Below are 23,233 nucleotides of genomic sequence, written 5' to 3'. Positions count from 1 at the left end.
AGTAAAGATGAGAGGAGTGGGAGTGGAAGTACTATAATTCATAAAGCTGTAGCATATTGTTGTAGGCCAACAATACAAACGACCGACACATTTATAATGAAGATAGTTCTGTTTAGTATCTAAATACAAACTTGCTAAAACAAATTCATATCTTGGAATAACGCTACCTTGTTTGATCTTAACGCCAAGCGCCCTCTAACAAAACCCTCGACTCTTCCTTCACGCACGTAGTATTTATATTCTAGATGTTGTACGGTATTAAGGTCGATAAATTTCGACTAGTATTAAGTTAGATCAGTGATTTAGGGTCCAGTGAAGTGTTTATTGAATAATAAGTGAGAATTCAGTGAATTATTTAACGTGAACACTAAGTAATTGTTGATCGAGTAAAAGTAAACAGTATATTAGGTTTGTAATCGATCAAATAAACTTAAGCCTATGGTATTAGGTTTATGGTAAATGGTATTAAGCCTACAGTAGTTTCAGTGTTTATGTTAAAACTTAAGTTTTCAATTTACCTCGAAAACGTAATCAAAATGAATTCTTTATCAATACATGGACATGGCTTTATTTCTACCAGATAACCTATGTAAGTATACGTCAATACGTGTGAATATATGTGTGTGTTTCGTGAATATTTCCATATTTTTGATCAATTAGCACCAAACTTCTTGATATATCAATACAGGGTGACATGAGAAAGGCCATGTGGGGATTGAAGCCACCTATCTAATTTCATAATACTACCAATCAATGTTGTAATTTCATATTGATAAAAACCCTTTACCCAAGCGCTTTCGAAATGTGGGGCTTTCCTCTTTCGGTGCAAACTAGAAATACCTTGAAGAAGAAAGGTCCGCCTGATTTTTATCATTCTGTGTGAAATGTTAAAAATCTGTCAGCATCAGTCTATTTTTTAAAATTTGTCGAAACAATATGTATTTTTTGTCAATATTGGTACCTTTGTGTATTTTGGTAAAAACTAGCTTTTATTTCACCCATCCAATGGACAGTACTCCAGTTAGTAATAATATTACGAACGCGTGAACAAGTTCAAACAGTACTGTATATGTTACGGTCTATTACAGATAGACATGGACACTGAAGAGTTTCGTCTATATGGTAAGCAGATGGTAGACTTTATGGCAGATTACATGCACAACATCCGGAACCATCGAGTGCTTCCTCAGATCAGTCCTGGTTACGTTCGTGATCTAGTTCCAGAGCAGGCTCCTGAAGAAGGTGAACCTTGGGAAGAAGTCTTTAAAGACATTCAACGTGTCGTACTTCCAGGTGTAGGTTAAACTTATTTAATAAATCATTATATATATAGTAAGCACTATTCTGTACTCTTGATAGAAAGTTCCGTCTTGATTTACGAAGACGGTAAAGACGTTATTATTACTGAACTAAAAGTTTTGAGAAATATATTAACCATTAAGTGTTTATTGTATTTATAAGTAAATATAAAATTAATAATTCCTTTCAAGTCACTGTCATAAGATCCTCCCCCATCAAGTAGCTCAGCGGAATTCAATGAACTATCCACTTAATTCTAGTTCCCACTATTACTTAGGGCGAAGTCTATACGAAATTCTCAGTATGGTGAATTAATTATCTTAGAATGTCTGTCCATCAGAGCTAGAAGAACATCAGTGTCCACATTATAATGTTTCCTCGTGGGCACGTACAGAGTCAAGCCCTGTTTCCGAGTAACTTACACTAGTCGCCACAACCAGTAGTGGTAACCTGTACTGAACGCTACCTACAGAGTCAAGCCCTCTTCAGAGTTGCCTACACTAGTCACCACCACCTGTAAGGGTAACCTGAGCTAAGCACTACATACAAAGTCGATCAATCTTCAGAGTTGCCTTCACCAGTCACCACAACCAGTGAGGGCAACCTAAGCTAGCCACAAAATACTGTCTCAAGTTTAATTCTAATTTATATTATGATATTCTAGATTTCCGTTCTATTTTATTTATTGTTTTCACTTTTCAAATGTGAAACGTCCTTGATTAGTTGTTATTTTTATTTATCCTCACTTGAACTGTGAAAACTAGTACCCTTTATATTTCTAATGAACTCAAGTTTTTTAAAACCTTTTTTGGTCATAATACCTCTCTTTTCTTTTCATTTTCATCCTGTTCTTGCATTTTCATAAAGTTGACCTTCAACCCTCATAATATTTACTGCCTGACATGATGCGAACAAGATATCTATTGACAACAAATTACGTAGTAATAGATTTTGAAAGCATAAAATATGTCCAAAGCAATATAGAGATATATTTCATAATGAATGCTTGGCATTTGTAGGTGGTCCATTGGAATTCTCCAAGATTCCACTCCTATTTTCCTGCTGGAAATTCTTTTCCTGCCATTTGTGCTGAAATGCTCAGTGGTGTATTCTGCAACATTGGGTTTTCTTGGGTAAGATAAATAACTTGTATACTGAAACCTAATTTGTTTTTGGATACGGGTAGGCGTAGACTTTGGCTTTTTTTAACAGAAATCATTTTATTTCAAGAAAAAGGAGATACGTTTATGCATACGATGAAACAGGTTTAAGATATATATATATATATATATATATATATCACTCTTGTATGTCTCTTCCACATAAAGTCTGCTTCGCCAGCATCTACTGACTTGGAAATGGTCATGTTGGATTGGCTAGGGAAGATGGTCCAGTTGCCTCAGGAATTTCTGTTTTCCTCGAATGGACCAGGAGGAGGAGTGGTCCAGGTAAGCTCTCTGTGTAAAGTAAACAACATTGGTTTTTATTGTTATTATAACATTCAGAGGCTTAGTATGTTGTGTCAAGGCATTTCTGCAGCTTCGACAAGTCTTGCAGTCCATGTTGCTACATCTGGTTGAATTTTATCTTACAATCATCTATCTTAAGAATAGCCCTGCAGTGTTACTTCTATTGCAAGAAGCCTTGTAATAGGGATGTCATGTCAAAAGGATGCCACACCTCCCTGTCGTGCTTCTACAATCCATCTAATGTACGAGAAATACGATCTCACAATGCATGTTTCCTCAGTATTCAGCGACTTCAGCATTATTTCTTCGCACGAAACAACATGAATACCTGTTTTATTATTCATCTGCATCAGGCTTGCAGCTGTTGAAAGAAAAGACTATGAAAGAAAGTTTTATACATGTGACTTCTGCCATTTTCGTTGATTAGAAATGACTGGAAATGTAAACAGGCTTTAGCTACTGACTTTGTGCTCGTAGATTTTCATTTATTACAAGATGCCTCATTTTACTTACTGTACTTAAGGTACTTTTTCGTGAGTCTATTTCTATATGGTCCTTGTATCCCAAGTTAATCCATATATATGGTATAATCGGTATAAGCGTTGTTCTTCAAATAGAATGGAATAATAGATGGTTGATGAACCTATATAAGAGAATTATATAATATATGTATCACTGTTATTGTTCTTGTAGAATGGAATAATGGTTGTTGATGAACCTATATAAATTATGCATCAGTGTTGTCGGTCTAAATGAATGGAGCATGGACTGTTGATCAATCTATATAAGATACGTATATATATACATATATTTTTCTTTTTTGCAATGCCATTGAGTAAAGTGCCAGTCCCTCTCTTCACAACTTTAAATTCCTTATCTGGATACTTATTTAAAAGCTAAACCTATATACATGTAGTGATACGGAAAGTCAGTTTGGACACCTTCTGAAAGCCATCAATGTTCAGTGACATGTATCAGTGTTGCTCTAACAAGAGGTTTTTAATGAAATTGTATAAGATATACAATTGTTATACTGTTGCTATTCTAATAGAATGAACCAAGAAATGGTTGATGAACCCATATAAGATGTGTCAATGTTGTTGTTTTAATAGAATGGAACAAACGCTTCTTGAAAAACCTACATAAGATATGTATCAGTGTTGTTGTTCTAATAGAATTGAACAAACAGCTGTTGATCAACCTATATAAAATATGTATAAGCATTGTTCTTCAAATAGAATGGAATAATAGATGGTTGATGAACCTATATAAGAGAATTATATAATATATGTATCACTGTTATTGTTCTTGTAGAATGGAATAATGGTTGTTGATGAACCTATATAAATTATGCATCAGTGTTGTCGGTCTAAATGAATGGAGCATGGACTGTTGATCAATCTATATAAGATACGTATCAGTGTTGTTTTAATAAGATGGAACTAAGGGCTGTCAATGAACCTATATAATATATGTGTCGGTATCGTTGTTCAAAGAGAATGGTATAAGAGATGGTTGATAGGCCTATATAAGATATGTATCAGTGTTGTTATATTAAGAGAATGGTATAAAGGGCTGTTGAAGAACCTATATAACATACTTACCAGTGTGTCGTTCTAAATGAATGGAACATGGACTGTTAATCAACATATAAAAGATGTGTATAAGTGTTGTCGTTCTAAGTGAATGGGATATGGGCTATTTATCAAACTATATAAGATATGTATTTGTGTTGTTGTTCTAATGGAATGGAACAAACGGTTGTTGATAAAACCATGTAAGATATGTATCAGTTTTGTTGTTCTAACAGAATGAACCAAATGGCTGATGATCATCCTATATAAGATATGAGGGAGTGTTATTGTTGAAATAGAATAAAATAAGAGGCAGTTCATGAACCTATGTAAGATATGTATCAGTGTTTTTTTAATAGAATGGAACAAGGGGCTGTTGATGAACCTATAAAATGTATGTATCATTGTTGTCATCGTAAATAGATAGAATATGGGCTGTTGATGGACCTATATAAGATAAGTATCAGTGTATTGTTTTAATAGAATGGAATAAGAGATGGTTGATGAACCTATATAATATATGTATCACTGTTGTCGTTGTAAATGAATGGAATATGGGCTGTCGATAAACCTATATAAGATATGTATCAGTGTTGTTGTTTTAATGGAATGGAACAAATGGGTGTTGTCGTATCTATATTAGTTATGTACCAGTGCTGTTGTTTTAGTAGAATGGAACAAACGGCTGTTAATGAAACCATATAACGTGTATCAGTGTTGTTGTTTAATACATTGGAACAAACGGTTGTTTATGAACCTACATAAGATATGCATCAGTGTTGTTGTTTTAACAGAATGTAAGAAATAACTGTTGATCAACCTATATAAGATATGTACCAGTGCTTTTTTTACAAGAATGGAAGAACAGCTGTTGATGAAACTATATATGTTTAAGTGTTGTTGTTTTGATAGAATGGACGAAACGGCTCTGGATGAACCTATACATTTTATATGTATCAGTGCTGTTGTTTTAATAGATAGTAAGAAACGACTCCTGATCAACCTATGAAAAATATGTACCAGTGTTTCTGTTCTAATAGAATAATACAAGAGGCAGCACTCTTGCTGTTGGATTTTTTTTTCTGTCTTGACGAAGAAAGATTAAAGTCTCTGAAATATTTTTGAAAATATGAACTTTCTAGGAAGAAAACATACATATGAATATATAAATATTTACAGCCTTTATAATCTGTCATGAGGAGAAAACCCACTTGTAGAGAAAAATGTATATGTAAAAACGACTGGTATGGTTGAATAATTTCTACGTAGAGGAGCGAACAACGTTTCAACCTTCTTCTGTCATCTTGAACACCTGTTAATATGTTAGTGTCCTCTAGCTACAAAACAGCAACAGATGTCAGGGTCTCCTACCTGCAAAGCAATAACAGTTAATATGTCAGTGTCACCAATATAGAAAACAATAGCAGTTGATATATCAGTGCCTCCTCACTACAAAACAATAAAAATTAATATGTAAGTCTTCTACTTAGAAAAAAATAACAGTTATTATGTGTCTCCTAACTACAAAACAATAACAAATTATATCTTAGTGTCTCCCACCTGCAGAACAATAACATTTAATATGTTAGTGACTCCTACAAACAAATCAATAACAATTAATACGTAAGTCTTTTAGCTTCAAAAATTAAGTTAATAATTCAGTTTTCCTACCTACAAAACAACATCAGTTAATATTTTAGTATCTCCTACCCACAAAACAATAATCATTAATATATCTATATATACCTGCTGAAAAACAACAACAGTTAATATGTTAGTGTCTCCAAACTGCAAAAGAAAAGACATATGTGCATCTTAGCTACAATAAAATTAATATGTCAATGTATCCTAGCTACAAAACAACAACTAACAGGTCAGAGTCTCCTACCTACAAAACAACAATAGTTAATACGTCAGTGTTTGTTACCCAGAAAACAATAACCATTAATATCTCAGTTCCTCCTAGCTACAAAACAAAAACAGTTAATATATCAGTGTCTCCTAGCTAGAAAAAATAGCAGTTCAGGTGTCATTGTCTCCTACCTACACAACTATAACAGATAATATGGAAGTTTCCTAGCTGCAAAAGAGATATATTTAAGATTTCAGTGTCTCATAGCTACAAAACAACAGCAGTTAATATGTCAGAGTCTCCTACCTAGAAAACAATGACAGTTTATGTTAGTGTCTCTTAGCTACAAAAATATAGTAGTTAATATGTCAGTGACTCGTTATGGTAAAAGTATTAACAATTAATACGACAGTGTCTTCTAGGTACAAAACAATAACCATTAATATTTCTGTGTCTACTAGATGCAAAACAGTAACAGATAACATGTCAGTGTCTTTTACCTGCAAAAATATAACCATTAATATGTCAGTGTCTCCTAGCTAAAATACCACAGCACATAATATGTCAGTGTGTCCTAGCTCAAAACAATAACAGTTAATATGATATTGTCTCCTAGCTCAAGACAACAACTCTTAATATATCAGTGTATCTTAGCTACAAACAACTATGGTAAATATTTAAGTGTTTCTTACCTGCAAAACAATAACCATTAATATGTCAGTGGTAACTACCTGCTTAACAATAAGTTAATATGGCACTGTCTATTAACTCAAAACGACAACAGTTAATATGTGTGTCTCCTAGATGGAAAACCAAAACATTAATATTCAAGTGCCTCCTAGTTACAAAACATAAACAGTTGATATGTCAGTGTCTCGTACCTAGAAGAGAACAACATTTAATATGTCGCTGATTCAAACCTAGGTAACTCTTATCATTTATATGTGAGGGTCTCCTAGCTTCAAAAGAACAACAGTTAAAATGTCAGTGTCTCCTAGCTGCAGAACAGTAACAATTAATATGTCAGTGTCTCCTACCTACAAAACAAAGCAGTTAATGTGTCAGTATCTCTTAGCTACAGAACAATAACACTTAGCATCTAAATGTCTCCTTGCTCAAAACAATAACAGTTACTATATCAGTATCATCTACCTTCAAAACGATAATACTTAAAATAATAGTGTTGCCTACCTAGAAATCAATAACAATGTCAGTCTCTTACCTGCAAAAATATAACCATTAACGTCAGTGTCTCATAGCTGAAATATCACAACAGTTTTTATGTCTGTGTCTCATAGCTCAAAACAACTTCTGTTAATATCTCAGTTTCCTTTAACTATAAAACAACAACAGTTTATATGCCTGTTTCTTACCTGCACAAGAGTGACCATTAATATGTCTTTTTCTACAAGCCACAAATCCACAACAGATAATATGTCAGTGTCTCCTACCTGCAAAACAATAACACTTAAAATGTCAGGGTCTCCAATATAAAAAAACAATAACAGTTAATATGCCAGTGTCTCCTTAAGGCCAAAACCTTAATAGTGAATATGTCAGTGTCTCCTATCTACAAAACAATAATCATTAGTATATCAGTGTCTTGAAGTTACAAAATACAATAGTTAGTATGACTGTTTTTCTTAGCTAAAAAACAACAAGAGTTATTGTCAGTGTTTCCTACTTACAAAACAACAATAGTTATTGTGTCACAACAACAGTTAATATTTAAGTGTCTCATAACTACAAAACAATGATAGTTAATATGTCAGTGTCTCCTAGCTGAAAAAACAACTATTAGAAGGTCAGTGTCTTAAAGCTTCAAAACAATAACAATTAATATGCGAGTTTTTTTAGCTACAGATCAACAACAGTTATATGTCAAAGTCTTTTACCTGTAAAACAATAACCATTAATATGTGTCTCCCAACTACAAAGCAATAACATTTAATATTATACTGTCTTCTACCTGCAAATCAATAACCATCAATATGTCAGTGTCCCATAGCAACAACACAATAACAGATCATATGTTGGTGTGTTATACTTGCAAAACAGTAACCATTAATATGCCTGTGTCTCCTAGCTCAAAACAACTGTCAGTGCCTCTTACCTGTAGAACAATAAACACTAATATGTCTTTGTCTACAAGCTCCAAAACCTCAACACTTAATATCTCAGTGTCTCCTTCCTGCAAAACAATAATACTTAATATGTCAGTGGTTCCTACTTACAAAACCGTAAAAGTTAATATGTCAGTGTCTCATAGCTATAAGAGAACAACACTTAATATGTCACTGACTCAAACCTAGATAACTATTACCATTTATATGTGAGAGTCTCCTAGCTTCAAAAGAACAACAGTTAAAATGTCAGTATCTCCTAGCTGAAAAACAATAACATTTAATATGTCTGTGTCTACTAGCTACAAAACAAAGCAGTCAATATGTCAGTATCTCTTAGCTACAACACAATAACACTTAACATTTATATATCTCCGAGCTCAAATCACTAACTGTTACTATGTCAGCGTCACCTACCTACAAAACAATAATACTTAAAATAATAGTGTTGCCTACCTAGAAATCAATAACCATGTCAGTCTCTTACCTGCAAAAATATAACAATTAACGTCAGTGTCTCATAGCTGAAATACCACAACAGTTTTTATGTCTGTGTCTCCTAGCTCAAAACAACTTCTGTTAACATCTCAGTTTCCTTTAACTATAAAACAACAACAGTTAATATGCCTATTTCTTACTTGCACAAGAGTAACCATTAATATGTCTTTGTCTACAAGCCACAAATCCACAACAGATAATATGTCAGTGTCTCCTACCTGCAAAACAATAACATTTAAAATGGCAGGGTCTCCTATACAAAAACCAATAACAGTTAATATGCCAGTGTCTCCTTAAGGTCAAAACTTTAATAATGAATATGTCAGTTTCTCCTAGTCACAAAACAATAACCAGTAGTCAATCAGTGTCTCGAAGCTACAAAACTACAACAGTTAATGACTGTTTTTTGTAGTTAAAAACAACAAGAGTTAATGTCAGTGTCTCCTACTTACAAAACAACAACAGTTATTAGGTCAGTGTCTCTTAGGTAAAAAAATATAACCATTAATATGCCAGTTTCTCCAAGCTAGAACACAACAACAGTTAATATTTAAGTGTCTCGTAGCTACAAGAGAAAACAGTTAATGTGTTAGTGTATCCAAGCTCAAAATAACAACTGTTCATATGTAGGTGTCTTCTAACTACAATATAACAGCAGTTAATATGTCAGTGCATCCTAGCTACAAAAGAAAAACTGTTAATATGTCAGTGCTCCTGTCAAAAAACAATAACCATTAATATGTCAGTTTCTCCTAGCTACAAAACAACAACAATTAATGTTTCAGTGTCTCTCACCTGCACAACAATAATCATGAATATGCCAGTGTCTACTAGCTACAGAACAGTATCAGCTAAAGTCAGTGTCTCTTAGCTAGAGAAAATAACAATTAATATTTCAATTTCTCCTAGGTACAAAAGAGAAACAGTTGGTATATTAGTGTCTCCTAGCACAAAAGAATAAGAGTTGATATTTTAATGTTTCTTACCTAGGAAAAAAATACAATTTATGTTAATGTCTCTTGTATGGAAAAATATAACAGTATCTCAGTGTTTCCTTGGGTTAAAAATAATTAACAATTAACATGTCAGTGTCTCTGGCTTCAAAACAATAACAGATAATATGTCAGTGTTTCCGAGCTGCAAAACAAAAACTGTTATTTTTTCTCTGTCTCCTAGCAACAAAACAATAATGTTTAATATGTCTGTGTCTACTTCATCCAAAACAATAACAGTTAATATGTCAGTGCTCCAAGCTGCAAAACAAAAAAACATTAATATGCCAGTGTATTCGAGCTCCAAAACAACAACCTTTAATATGCCAGTGTCTCCTAGTTACAAACCAATAACAGTTTATATGTAAGTGTCTGCTAGCTCAAAACAACAAATGTTAATATCTCAGTGTTCTCTAGCTACAAAGCAACAACAGTTAATAAGTCAGGGTCTGTTACCTGCACAACAGTGACCATTAATATGTCTTTGTCTACATGCTAGAAAATCACAACAATTAATATGTAAGTGTCTAGTGCCTGCAAAACAACAGTTAACATGTCAGTGTCTCTTATATAAAAACAACAATAGTTAATATGGCAGTGTCTCTTACATAAAAACAATAATAGTTAATATGTCAGTGTCTCCTTCCTACAAAGCAATAACATTAAATATCAGTGTCTCCTAACTCAAAACAATAACAGTTAATATGTCAGTGTCTAATACCTAGAAAACAATAACACTTTACATCTCAGTGTTTTCTAAGCTATGAAGCAACAGCTGTTATGTCAGTGTCTTTTATCTGCACAATAATAACCATTAATATATTTTTGTCTACAAGCTACAAAACCACAACAGTTAATATGTCAGTGTCTCCTACATGCAAAAGAATAACAATTAATATGTCCATGGCTCATACCTCCAAAACCATAAGAGCTAATATGTCAGTGTCTTCTAGCTACGAAACAAAACAGCTAATATGTCAAGGTCTTCTACCTACAAAGCAATAAAAGTTAATATGTCAGAATCTCCAACCTGCAAAACAATAAAATATGTAAGTCTCCTTGGTACAAAAAACTACAGGTTTTATGTCGTTGTCTCTTAGCTACAAAACAATAACACTTAATAGGTATGTGTCTCCTATCTCAATACAACAACTGATAATATGCCAGTGTCTTTTAGGTACAAAACAAAAACAGCTAATATGTCAGTGTCTCTTACCTGCACAACAATAACCATTAATATGTCTTTTTCTACAAGCTACAAAATCACAACATTTAATATGTCAGCGTCTCCTACCAAAGAAACAATAACAGTTAATATGTTAATATACTTTTTCAGTATACAAAAAACTTGTGAAATTTGTTAATCTAACAAATGTTAATTTATTTTTAGCATGATTAGTAAAACTTAAGTCATGAAATACTAGAAGCATTTAAGCAACGTTGAATTACGGAAAGTAGTTTCAATTTTGGCTTCTAATGTTTCATAAACTTGTTTAGAAACATTGTCTAATGCTTATACCAGTGTATAACTTCATTCTAGAGCAGTGCCAGTGAAAGTACATTAATGGCTTTGTTGAGTGCTCGAGAGAAAGCCATTTCCTATGTCCAATCCATAAAGAAGGACTTAAGCCAAGGCATTATCTTGGAGAAAATGGTGTATTATTCATCAATAGAGGTGTGTTTCTGTTATTAAAATTCTTGAATTTTCTTAACACAGCACTCAGCATGGAATTGTGTGATTCCCTTGTGTCATCTTAATTGAATTACAGGTTGAATAAACGCCAAAGTTTTTTTATATTTTTATTTAAGGAATGATGTCGTTTCTTCAGATCGTATGGTTTAATTATAAAACTTGGCGAATATTTGGATTGGTTTGTTTTAAATTTCGATCAATGTTACACGAGGACTATCTGTGCTATATGTCCCTAATTTATTACTGTAAAACTAGGGGGTAGACAGCTAGTCATCACCACCCTCCGCCAACTCTTAGGCTAGTCTCTTACAAAAAATAATGGGATTGACCATGCCAGGCCTTTCTCGAATGTATAAATTTTTATTTAATTTTATTTTAATGAAATAATTTGCATTATATTTGCATTATGAAGTAATTTTACATTATAAGTAGCAGGTTTAATGTTGAAAATAACAAGTCAAATATACTCGCTTAAAGCAAATTTACACTTTATGCAGTCAGTTTACTATTGAAAACAAGACAAATGTAGAAGGTTATAGTAATTTTACATTCTGTGCAGCAAATTTATTGTTGAAAACAACAAGTGAAATATTCTCGCTCAAAGTAATTTCACATTGCATGCAGCAAACTTGGTGTTGAAAGCAAGAAGTGAAATATACTCGCTTAAGGTAATTCTACACCGTATACAACAAGTTTACTATTGAAAACAACAAGTCATATATACTTGCTTAAACTAATTTAACACTGAATGCAGCACCGTTTCAAAGAAGCCAAATATAATTTTACAATGTGTGCTCAAACTTACTCTTAAAACAAAAAGTAAAATATTCCCGTTTAAAGTAATTTTTAATTGTATGCACTAATTTTACTGTTGTAAAGAAGAAGTCAAATATCCTACCGTAAAGTAATTTTACATTGTATGCAGCAACTTTACTGTTGAAAGCAACAAGACAAATATACTCGCTCAAAGTAATTTTACAATGTGTGCTACAAATTTACTCTTAAAACAAAAAGTCAAATATTCCCGCTTAAAGTAATTTTTCGATGTATGCACTAATTTTACTGTTGTAAAGAAGTAAAATATACTACTGTAAAGTAATTTTCCATGTATGTAGAAAGATTACTGTTGAAAGCAAGATGTAAAATATAGTAGCTTAAAGTATTTTTTTTTTTGCATGCAATAAATTTACTGTAGGAAATAAGAATAAAATATACTGGCTTAAAGTTCTTTTACATTGTATGCAGCAAGTTTACAGTTAAAAAGAAAAGTCAATTACACTAGCTTAATGTAACTTTACATTCTATGTAGAAGTTTGTTTTTGAAAACAGCAAGTCAAATATCCTTGTTTAAAATAGTTCTACATTGCATACAGGAAGTTTACTGTTGAAAACAACAAGTCAAATATACTCGCTTAAAATAATTTTATAGTGTAGACTAGTAGTTTACTGTTCGAAAAAAGTCAGATATGCTCGCTTAAAGTAATTTCATATTGTACACAGCAAATTTATTATTCAAGACAACAAGTCAATTATACTCGCTTAAAGCAAATTTACACTATGCGGTCAGATTTCTATTAAAAACAGTAAGTCAAACATGCTAGTTTGAAGTAATTTTACATTGTATGCAGCAAGTTGACCGTTGAAAAGAAGTCAAATGTAGAAGGTTACAGTAATTTTACATTCTATGCAGCAAATTTAATGTTGAAAACAAAAAGTGAAATATTCTTGCTCAAAGTAATTTCACATTGTATGCAGCAAATTTATTATTGAAAACAACAAGTCATATATACTCGTTTAAAGTAGTTTAACATTGAATGCAGCATATTTACCGTTTCAAAGAAGCCAAATATACTCGCGCAAAGTAATTTTACAATGTGTTCTGCAAATTTACTCTTAAAACAAAAAATCAAACATTCCTGTTTAAAGTAATTTTTAATTGTATGCACTAATTTTACTGTTGTAAAGAAATCAAATATACTCAAAGTAATTTTACATTATATGCAGAATGTTTACTGTTGAAAACAACAATTCAATTACACTAGCTTAAAGTAATTTAACTTTCTATGTAGCAAGTTTACTGTTGATAACAACAAGTGATATATACCGGCTTAAAGTAATTTTGTTCTGAATGCAGCAAATTTACAGTTGAAACTAGATGTCAAAAATAAAACCTTAAATGAATTTTATATTGTATGCATTAAGATTAATCTTGAAAACAACTAGTCAAATATACTCTTTTAAATTAAGTTTACATTCTATGTAGTAAGTTCACCATTGAAAAAACAAGAAAAATATAATCGGTTAAAGTAATTTTATAATGTATGCAACAAGTTTATTCTTAAAATAAAAAGTAAAATATTCTCGCTTAAAGTAACTTTTCATTGTATGCAGTAAGTTTACTTTGAAAGCAGCAAATCAAATATACCAGCTGAAGGTAATTTTACATTGTACGCAGCAAGTTTACAGTTGAAAGCAAGAAGTGAAATATACTCGCTTAAAGTAATTTTACATTGTATGTAGCAAGTTTCAAGTTCAAAACAACAAGCAAATATACCGACTTATAGTAATTTTACATTTTATGCAGCTAGTTTACGGTTGAAAACAAGTCAAATATAGACGATAAAAGTAATTCTACATTGAATGGAGCAAATTTATCGTTGAATACAGCAGGTCAAATGTATTTGTTTCAAGTAATTTCACATTGTATGCAGCAAGTTTACTGTTGAAAACGTCAAAAATACTCGCTGTAAGTAATTTTACAATCTATGCAGCTAGTTTACGCTTGAAAACAACAAGTCAAATATACTTGCTGTAAGTAATCTTACAATCTATGCAGCTAGTTTGCGCTTGGAAACAACAAATCAAATATACTCGCTGAAAGTAATTCTACATCGAATGAAGAAAGTTTATTGTTGAAAACAATAAGTCAAATATACTAACTTAAAGTAATTTTACATTGAATGCAGCAAATTTACCATTGAAAAGAAGTCAAACATACAAGGTTATAGTAATGTTACATTGTATGCAGCAAATTTACTGTTGAAAGCAACAAGTGAAATATACTCGATTAAAGTAATTTTACATCGTATGCAGGAAGTTAAGTGTAGAAAACAATTGAAATATAATCGCTTAAAGTAATTTTACATTGTATGCAACAAGTTTACTGTTGGAAAGAAAAAGTCAAATATAGTTTAAAGTATTTTTTTTCCTTTCGGCTATTAAAATGAAATCTAAAACTGAGCAAACTAAACTGTTTCAAGATGAATAAATTATTTTTATAATTTACTTGTGGCTCACTTTTTTGATTCTCATGATGCAGATATTTGATTGTTTTACTTTAATTTCATAACAAGTGAAAATAATATAGCAATGCAATTTTGCATAAATTATGTTATTTCAGCTCAAACCTTCATGATACTTCAGTGAACCTGTTTTTTAACATAAGACTGGTTGTTGGTTTTTGTGAAAGTTGATTTGATGTTAATAATGATTCCTAACAATTTTTAACTTGTCTCTATCCTACGTCGTTTGCTGGAACTTGTATTATGACAAAAGTAAAATACATACTTTCTATTTTTAATTCATACATATGTCTTTCTTTTAACAGGCTCATTGCTCTGTGGAAAAAGCTGGATTGCTCAGTGGGCTGACGTGTCGGTTACTTCCAACAGATGCCGCATTTAGCCTACAAGGCGACATACTCCAAGCTGCCATTGATGAAGATCGAACTCAAGGGAAAATCCCATTTTTTGTACATTTTCTGTTTGTTTATATTTTAATATTATGCACGTAATGCAGGAACAAGATTTGCTGTTTTCATGTCTTTATGGACTTCTTGGTTTTATCGCGTATTGAAATGATTATACTGCTATTTTGAGTCAATAATAAATATTTTTAAAATATCTTTAATATAGTAGCTAATGATACTACTTGGTTCCACCTCTCGTGCTCTTCTTTCCAATGGTGTTAAAGAAATGTTACTTAGATGTTAAATGTGAATCTAAAACATTGATGCAGTACCAGCATGAAACCGTAGCTTTCAAATTGTGGTCTGGCATGAAAAAGTTGTCTAGTTCTCCATTTTATAAAGTCATTACTCTTAAACCAGTTTTAATTAACATAACCTCAGTTATTCTGTAACCCTGAAGGTTAATGTTATTAGCATAAAACAGCTATACTAATAATTAATAAAGGTTATTTCCAAGAATTCTAGAGTTCTTGGTTAAGGAAAACCTGTTTTGTACGTATAAGAGACAAGCATTTGGTCATAAGCTATATAAACTTTGTTCTATATACGTTGAAAATACTCTTATCGTGAAGGACTATTACATTTTTCTACATTAATATTGTCAACATTATTATTTCAGGTAGTAGGAACCCTAGGCACAACCAATTCGTGTGCGTTTGACAATATCGAAAAACTAGGAGAAGTTTGTAAGTCTTACATTATTTGTCTCACTACAAGTTATATTTGTATTAACGAATGCAGGTATTTTCTATTATTTCATATAAATATTTAAGACTTACAATTATCAATATAAATCTAATATTGTTTAGCTTGACACAAGTGAAACTTGCTGGTAATAATTTTAAAGAGATCTCGAATTGATTTGAATTTATGAGTTATGTGAGTGTGTGTTAAACCTACTGTATCAGTAAACAGTGTGTGTTAAGCCTGTATCAGTAAGTGAATTGGACAACTACGAAAGCAAATGGAACAATTTACACAATCATACAAAATTATAACCAAGTCTGTTAGTGTAAACTAGTTGCAAACATCTAAGAATCTAAGTGAAAAATATAACATTTTTTTAAGAAAGATATTACAATTTCATAAAGTGAATGATGTTCTTAAAATACAGCTTGCATTTTGAAACAATTTAGCCCGCTAATGGCCCAATGGTAATTATACCGAAAGACTCATTATGTTAAAAATAATGTTTCGAACAATGTAATAGACCAGGATCAAACTTCACATTATTTATTTTTTGCTTAGCAACAAACCAAGCCTTACAGCCTAATGCTAAATTGTTCATTTACTTTATATATTTCTACATGAAGAATTATTTGGATAGTTATGTTCCTAGAAATATTAATAAGAATTTGTAGAAATGAATACTATCATTAATATAAAGAAATTATGTCACTTAACCCTTTCAGTAGAACAAAATACTGTCATTAATATAGAGAAATTATGTCATTTATCCCTTTCAATGGAACAGAATACTATCATTAATATAGAGAAATTATGTCACTTACCATGTAAGTGGAACAGAATACTATCATTAATATAGAGAAATTGTGTCACTTAACCCTTTTAGTTGAACATGATACTTTTTTTTTAATATAGAGAAATTATGTCACGTTATCCTTTCAGTGGAACGGAATACTATCATCAATATAAAAAAATTATGTCACTTAACCCTTTCAGTGGAAAGGAACACTATCATCGTTATAGAGAAATTTTCGAGACCACTGAGTTTATAGTTGCCAGTTAATTATCGTATACTGACAGTAAAATTGTTAATTAACTGTGTCGAAATAATGACTAGAGATCAACTATAAATATCACTGGTGTCATTTGGAAGTGATTTGTTTATTTGTTTTATATTCCTTTGGTTCCAGGTAAGAAAGAAAACCTATGGTTTCATATAGACGCCGCTTACGCAGGTGCCGCATTTATTTGTCCAGAATTTCGATATCTTTTAAATGGAGTTGAAGTAAGTATTTAAGGCTTAATAAATTGTTTAAAACAAAAATAATTCTTGAAAAGTAAAGTGTATGTTCATAAGGGTTTTAATTCAAATAGAAACAACTGGTATATTAAGGCAATGTGTTTCTCTCCCTGATGTTATTTTACTTTCACGCTTTCAATTGTTCTCATGAATAGCTTGTATATAATACTGTATACTTTAATGTCACGTGATGAACACGTGAGTTAGTGACTAGTTTGTTTGTTTTTTCGTATTATTAAGAGTATAAAAGACTATTTGATTAAGAGAATGGCCGATGACATTCCACGTATTCTATCTCTTTTGTTACTGTGTATATTTAAGGTGTTTCATTGACGAGTTCTTTTAAAATATCTGGCGAAAATAATTACACGTCTTGTTTGTCGTCTTTAACACACCTAGATGCTTAAACACTGAAGAACATTGTAGGCCTTGTTTACAGCAATGCTAACTTGTACCACTTTGATATTAAAGTAATTAACTCAATAAGAACCTTAACAAACACAAGTGCGAAACATGCTAACCAGTTCTTATTAAACCCATGAATGTAAGTCATCATTAAGACCTGCAGCTCCTTTTAGTGAGTTTCTAAATAACAAAGTTTAAAACAGCTTATAACGATAAACTCAGTATTGGAAGTAGCTATGGAAACGATGAGGAAAGAGGATATTTTGTAAAATATCATGTGTCTATCGTGTCATAATGAAGTGTCACGTGGTGACAGTTTAAAATGTCATTCCATCGGAGCTTTGTAAGAGTCACAAGCTATCCATTAATTAATACTTCAAAATTAGGAAAATGGAGAAATGGGCTAAGTAGCTTTACTATATGTATATATATATAATACGAAAATAAAATAAATTGTTCATAGTTTTACTAAAGTAAAATTCCTATCACATACACTTTCAATTTATAATTATTAGGACGCAGTCTCTCACGAATCATTATCGCCTCTTCAGCTGCGGGGATGTAAGAATGTTATGACTAATTTCACTATTTGTTAACAGAGAAGCTCCACAGTTGTCGGTAAACTACACTAATATTATTTGCAATCGTGCAGACATTGAAACGTTTCTAAATAGTCTTTGTCAATACTGTAAATATTTGTGTTATTTCTTTCTGCATACTAAATAATTTATAAAATGTTGTGTATTTGAATATAATAACCTAAAATGGTGGCTTTCGAAAAATAAGTATATTATGATTCAGAAATGTGTGTATACTAGTGGTCTTTCTTACTGCAGTATGCAGACTCTTTCCTCTTGTGTCCTGCCAAGTGGCTGCTCACCAACCATGACTGTTGTGCGATGTGGTGAGTTACGTCACTTCCGCTATTTGAACTTCAAATGTGTTTTAAATGTTCAAGAAATTTAAATTTAGTTTAGTAAGATCTAACAAATATTCCATTATTATTTTATAATCATAACATTGTTTTTTTGTTCAATAACGTGTTTCTTTAATATGGCATGATCTTGTTACATTCGCACGACGTACTTAAGTGCTGCTAGCTCACAACGAACTTAGGCCTCCAAATACCAGAAACGACCCACATCCAAAAAATAATAATCTCGGGTAATCTAAAGATATACTAGAGTGAGGAATTTACTAGTGAAAATATAACCTTAAAGTATAATTTATTTTACTGTAAATTCTCCTAAAGTACTGAGGTCTGATAACTTCAATTCCGAAATACCGTTGTGTTTATATTAGCTGACGTCACTCTCTGGTGAACAAATGGGTACATGTTATCGTTTTAGTTATCTAATATTCTATAGAAACTTGCTCGTTTCTTCACTTTCTCATACTATTTTATCACCTACATGCTACAGACAAATTAGAAATATCTGACGTGCTCTACTGCAGACGTGTCATAAGTTCCCGTATTTTCAAAGACTCGTATTCTCACTTACACGTGTTCTAAAATCATGAAAAAAGTAATTCACTAGTTGGTGAGTGAAAATTGTCTATTATCTATACCCTACCGTATGTATGGTGGAGCAAATGTTATTGGAGTTATATTACTGTTATTTTTGCTTTGTGAGGTAAGGAGTAAATTAATATATTTTTATGCAACTACATCTAAAAAAATATACCCTATTCGCTTTCTCTCTTTGAAAGAGAAAGACGAGCAATTATGTCTTTATAAACAACTTACCTTTTGAGGAAACCTACTTTTCTACCCTGAGGAAACATGTCCGTTTGTTTGTTAGTGCTAACTTACATAGACAGCTATCGCCAATTTTTTAATGTTCGACCTTCAGACTTCCGTTGAGCCTAAAAAAGTTTAAAATCAAAACGCATCTGGGTATCCATCTATAGATCCTACGTAGATCCTGAATGGGGCTGCAGACTCCTCCCCCTCCTTCACACAAGCTTAGGAGAAGCTACCTCGCTAATTTCAATACTTAAAAAACTGACGTTATTTTTCCTGCTATTTAGAAAGTAACAAGTTAGTAAGTAATAATAAAACGCAGGTAGAAGTAAAAGATAAAATATCGACCATCTGGTTAGACTTACCAAATCTGTTCTTCGTGGCTTTAACCGCAAACAAACCACCATAGCTACCTTTGTCGATATACGGAAAGCATTTGACTCTGTATGGTACAATGGCCTTAGATATAAAACCCGGGCTCTAGGCCTGCCATCTGGTTTAGTCCGATGGATATCGAGTTTCTTCTCAAACCACACAGCCAAGGTTAAGATAAATATAGCATCCTTTCGACCTAAGTGCCAGTTTCCTACCCTCAACTATACTCTCCCAATACGCCGACGACATAGCTATATGGAATACCTCCAGCAACCCTCACATTGCAGCAGTCAGGGTTCAAGCAACACTCAGTTGTTTGTTTGTCTGCTTTTACATTTCACGCAGAGCTACATAAGGGCTATCTGCGCTAGCCGTCCCTATTTTACCAGTATAAGAACACAGGGAAGGCAGCTAATCGTCACCACCCACCGCCAATTCTTAGGCTACTCTTTTACCAACGAATAGTGGGATTGGCCGTAACATTATAACGCCTTCACGGCTGAAAGGGCGATCATGTTTGGTGTGACGGAGGCAATGTGGCACAATGATGTGACACATGGTGTGTTGGCCTGAACCCCAATAAAATTTAGCCATTCCTTTCCAGCAGAAAGTTAACAAATACCGGAGAAAATTCAGGAATATCAAACTAAACCTCAATAATACTGACATTCATTTCACAAACTGCATCAAATTTCTAGGACTAACTTTTTCACAAAACCTATCTTGGACACGACACCTCAAGTATATTATCGGCAAAGCCAGCAGCAGGATCTACTATCTGAAACGTATTAGCGAACCCACCTCTATGAAAACTATCCTGACTCAAAGCCTACATTAAACTCCTCTTCAAGTATGGCAATGCGGCCATCTGTAACATGTCTCAATACCAATACTCACAATTAAAGAACAAAGCCATAAAAATCGTATTTAGATTGTCTAATTATACCCCACCCATATATCTCGAAACAGTAACTGAACTACTACTACAGGTACATGACTGCTTCACCAAACTCGCTTCCCGATATTACAAAGGAGCCAAGAACAGAAACACATAAACCCATCAGATATCGTATATAGACACCACGTGGTCCTCGGCTAAATACACCTGCCCACTCAATTGGATTAACAGTAACATTGAATAGTACCACCAACTTTATATACTAATACTTTAGTTTTATTTTCAGGTATTGGCACTGGACAGATAGAATATTCGGCGCCTGTCCAGTGAAAGTGGTTTTCTCCGGGCACTCCGGTTTCCCGCACATCAAAATTTCCTAGCCATTGGATTTATATATCCCTGGTACCGTGGTCCTCAAAGGACCTGTTATTCTTCCTTCTCCTCTCTCCCCAGCCCCTATCATCACTGTGGCTATAATTCTGTCTATCACCTACCTACTCCTATTTTCTCACCCCATCCACTTACCTTCACTACACTCTTCCTTCATCCCAATCTTTCACTATCATAGCATTATAAGACTCACTTCAGCTTGAATCTCTCTGCTCAAACACTGGACCTCGCTATCGTTAAGCCCTTCAACCTCGGTTTTCACGAATCATGCCGTCCAGGTATACACTCCAACTACTGGTACTTCCTGACCTCCTTTCACGGCTCTTCCCGACCCACACGACTTACTTTAAGCTTGTCTGAAGGTAAAACCCAGAACCCCTAAAAACATAACCTACATCACAAGCACACAAGTAAACTCATATGCTGCAACAGTCAAAAGATCATCTGTAACTGGTGAAGGTTTACCCAAAACTACTGAAGACACACACAAAACCACATCAAAGAACAGTGAAAATGCATTGACCGATGTTATTACATCTACTTTCTCTCAAATAATGGCTGAATACACTAAACCTAATAATGTAAACAGTTTAATAGACGTAGTTATTAAATTACTTATGAAAAACATCTAAAAATACCTACCACAGATCTAAACATATATCATTAACTTTATCATAGAAAAATACACATCAATATTCAAGGTGCTGTTGTTTCCAAGAAACACGAGATTGAAGCTATAACCAGCATCATAAAACAGATGTCTTTGTAATTAGTGAAACATGCCTCTATAACCACCATAAATTTAAGATAAAGGGATATTCTATTATCAGACAGGATAAGACAGATTCAAACAGAGAAATTTTATTATTGTATAAAACTGAACTTATATATCAGGAAGTAAGAATACCTTCCTCATTATATATTTAAAAACGGCTGGTATGGGTAGAGAAAGCACTAGAAGAGCGAACAACGTTTCGACCTTCTTCGGTCATCGTCAGGTTAATGTACTATGTACTATTACTTTGGTATGAACATGACGATGACCGAAGAAGGTCGAAACGTTGTTCGCTCTTGTAATGCTTTCTCTACCCATACCAGCCGTTTTTAAATATATAATTTTCTCTACAAGTAGGTTTTCTCGTCATCACGAATACCTTCCTCAAATGAATCAGTAGTAACAGACAGAAGAAATCAAAATAACATTGAAGTTACATTGGCGGGCATTTACTGCTCGCCTAGCAAAGTATTAGATGCCAATCTGTTACACTCGATATGTAATCACAACCCCAATATTGTAATTATAGGAGATCTAAATAGTGAACATATCACTTTCAACCGTAGATATACATACTCTAATAGTGAAATACTTTATAAATTTCTACCCGAAACTAATATGATTTTGTTAAATGATGCAACACCGACACACGGCACCAGTGAAATGTGTTTTCTTATTGCAAAGCCACATCGGGCTATCTGCTGAGCCCACCGAGGGGAATCGAACCCCTGATTTTAGCGTTGTAAATTCGTAGACATACCACTGTACTAGCGGGGGGACACCAGTGAAATACTGGATTTATGCCTGTGTACGTATAAAATGTGTCGCAAATTCTTAAACTTCTCAGTTGGTCACGATATATATAGTGATCATCTTCCAGTCCCGTGTATCCTCAATCTCACCCCCCCCCCCCACTTAAACAAAATTAAAATAAAAGATAAATTAAATTATAAGAAAGCTAATTGGCCACTATTTCAATTAGTCATAGACCAAATTTTACCGACTGAAGTACTTAACTTTGCCGCGTACGCATCAGATATAGATGCATATAGTCATATAATCTCTGAGTGCCTAAAACATGCATCTAACAGTTTGATACCGAAACAAAAACACTCCACATCAACACTCATATGGCAACCACATCAAGAAATAATACACCTGATAAAAGAAAGAAGAAACCTACGCAGACAGTACATACAAAATCGAAATCCGATACTAAAAACACAAATAAACACCATAAGAAATAAAATAAGAAATCAAATCCGACAACAAAAAACAAGAAGTTGAGACACCTTCTGCTCACAATTATATCACAAAACAGATCCAAAACAACTCTGAACACACTTGAAAAGATATACCAACACAGGAAAAACAAACAAAGAGTACTCACCACTTGAATTGCATGTAAAAA

General features: G+C 32.9%; 1 protein-coding gene across 12 annotated transcripts in view; it reads left to right on the top strand.

Moving 5' to 3' along the window:
• Nucleotides 1-205: 205 nt before the first annotated feature.
• Nucleotides 206-23,233, top strand: part of LOC143247147 (aromatic-L-amino-acid decarboxylase-like) — a 32,544-nt gene continuing 9,516 nt past the window's right edge. For 5 of the 12 annotated variants that reach the window (XM_076494773.1, XM_076494770.1, XM_076494763.1 and 2 more), the window contains exons 1-9: nt 206-589; nt 1,089-1,295; nt 2,319-2,432; nt 2,628-2,747; nt 11,348-11,482; nt 15,108-15,251; nt 15,868-15,934; nt 17,126-17,220; nt 18,477-18,544. In XM_076494773.1, the coding sequence (XP_076350888.1) occupies nt 1,095-1,295; nt 2,319-2,432; nt 2,628-2,747; nt 11,348-11,482; nt 15,108-15,251; nt 15,868-15,934; nt 17,126-17,220; nt 18,477-18,544 (944 nt within the window). In that variant the 5' untranslated portion in view covers nt 206-589; nt 1,089-1,094. The remainder of the gene's footprint in view (nt 590-1,088; nt 1,296-2,318; nt 2,433-2,627; nt 2,748-11,347; nt 11,483-15,107; nt 15,252-15,867; nt 15,935-17,125; nt 17,221-18,476; nt 18,545-23,233) is intronic. The other 7 variants (XM_076494762.1, XM_076494774.1, XM_076494766.1 and 4 more) reach the window with 7 other exon arrangements.

Source organism: Tachypleus tridentatus, chromosome 3 (assembly GCF_004210375.1).
Source record: "Tachypleus tridentatus isolate NWPU-2018 chromosome 3, ASM421037v1, whole genome shotgun sequence".
Classification (NCBI taxonomy): Eukaryota; Metazoa; Arthropoda; class Merostomata; order Xiphosura; family Limulidae; genus Tachypleus; species Tachypleus tridentatus.
This window is presented reverse-complemented; position numbering and strand designations above follow the sequence as displayed.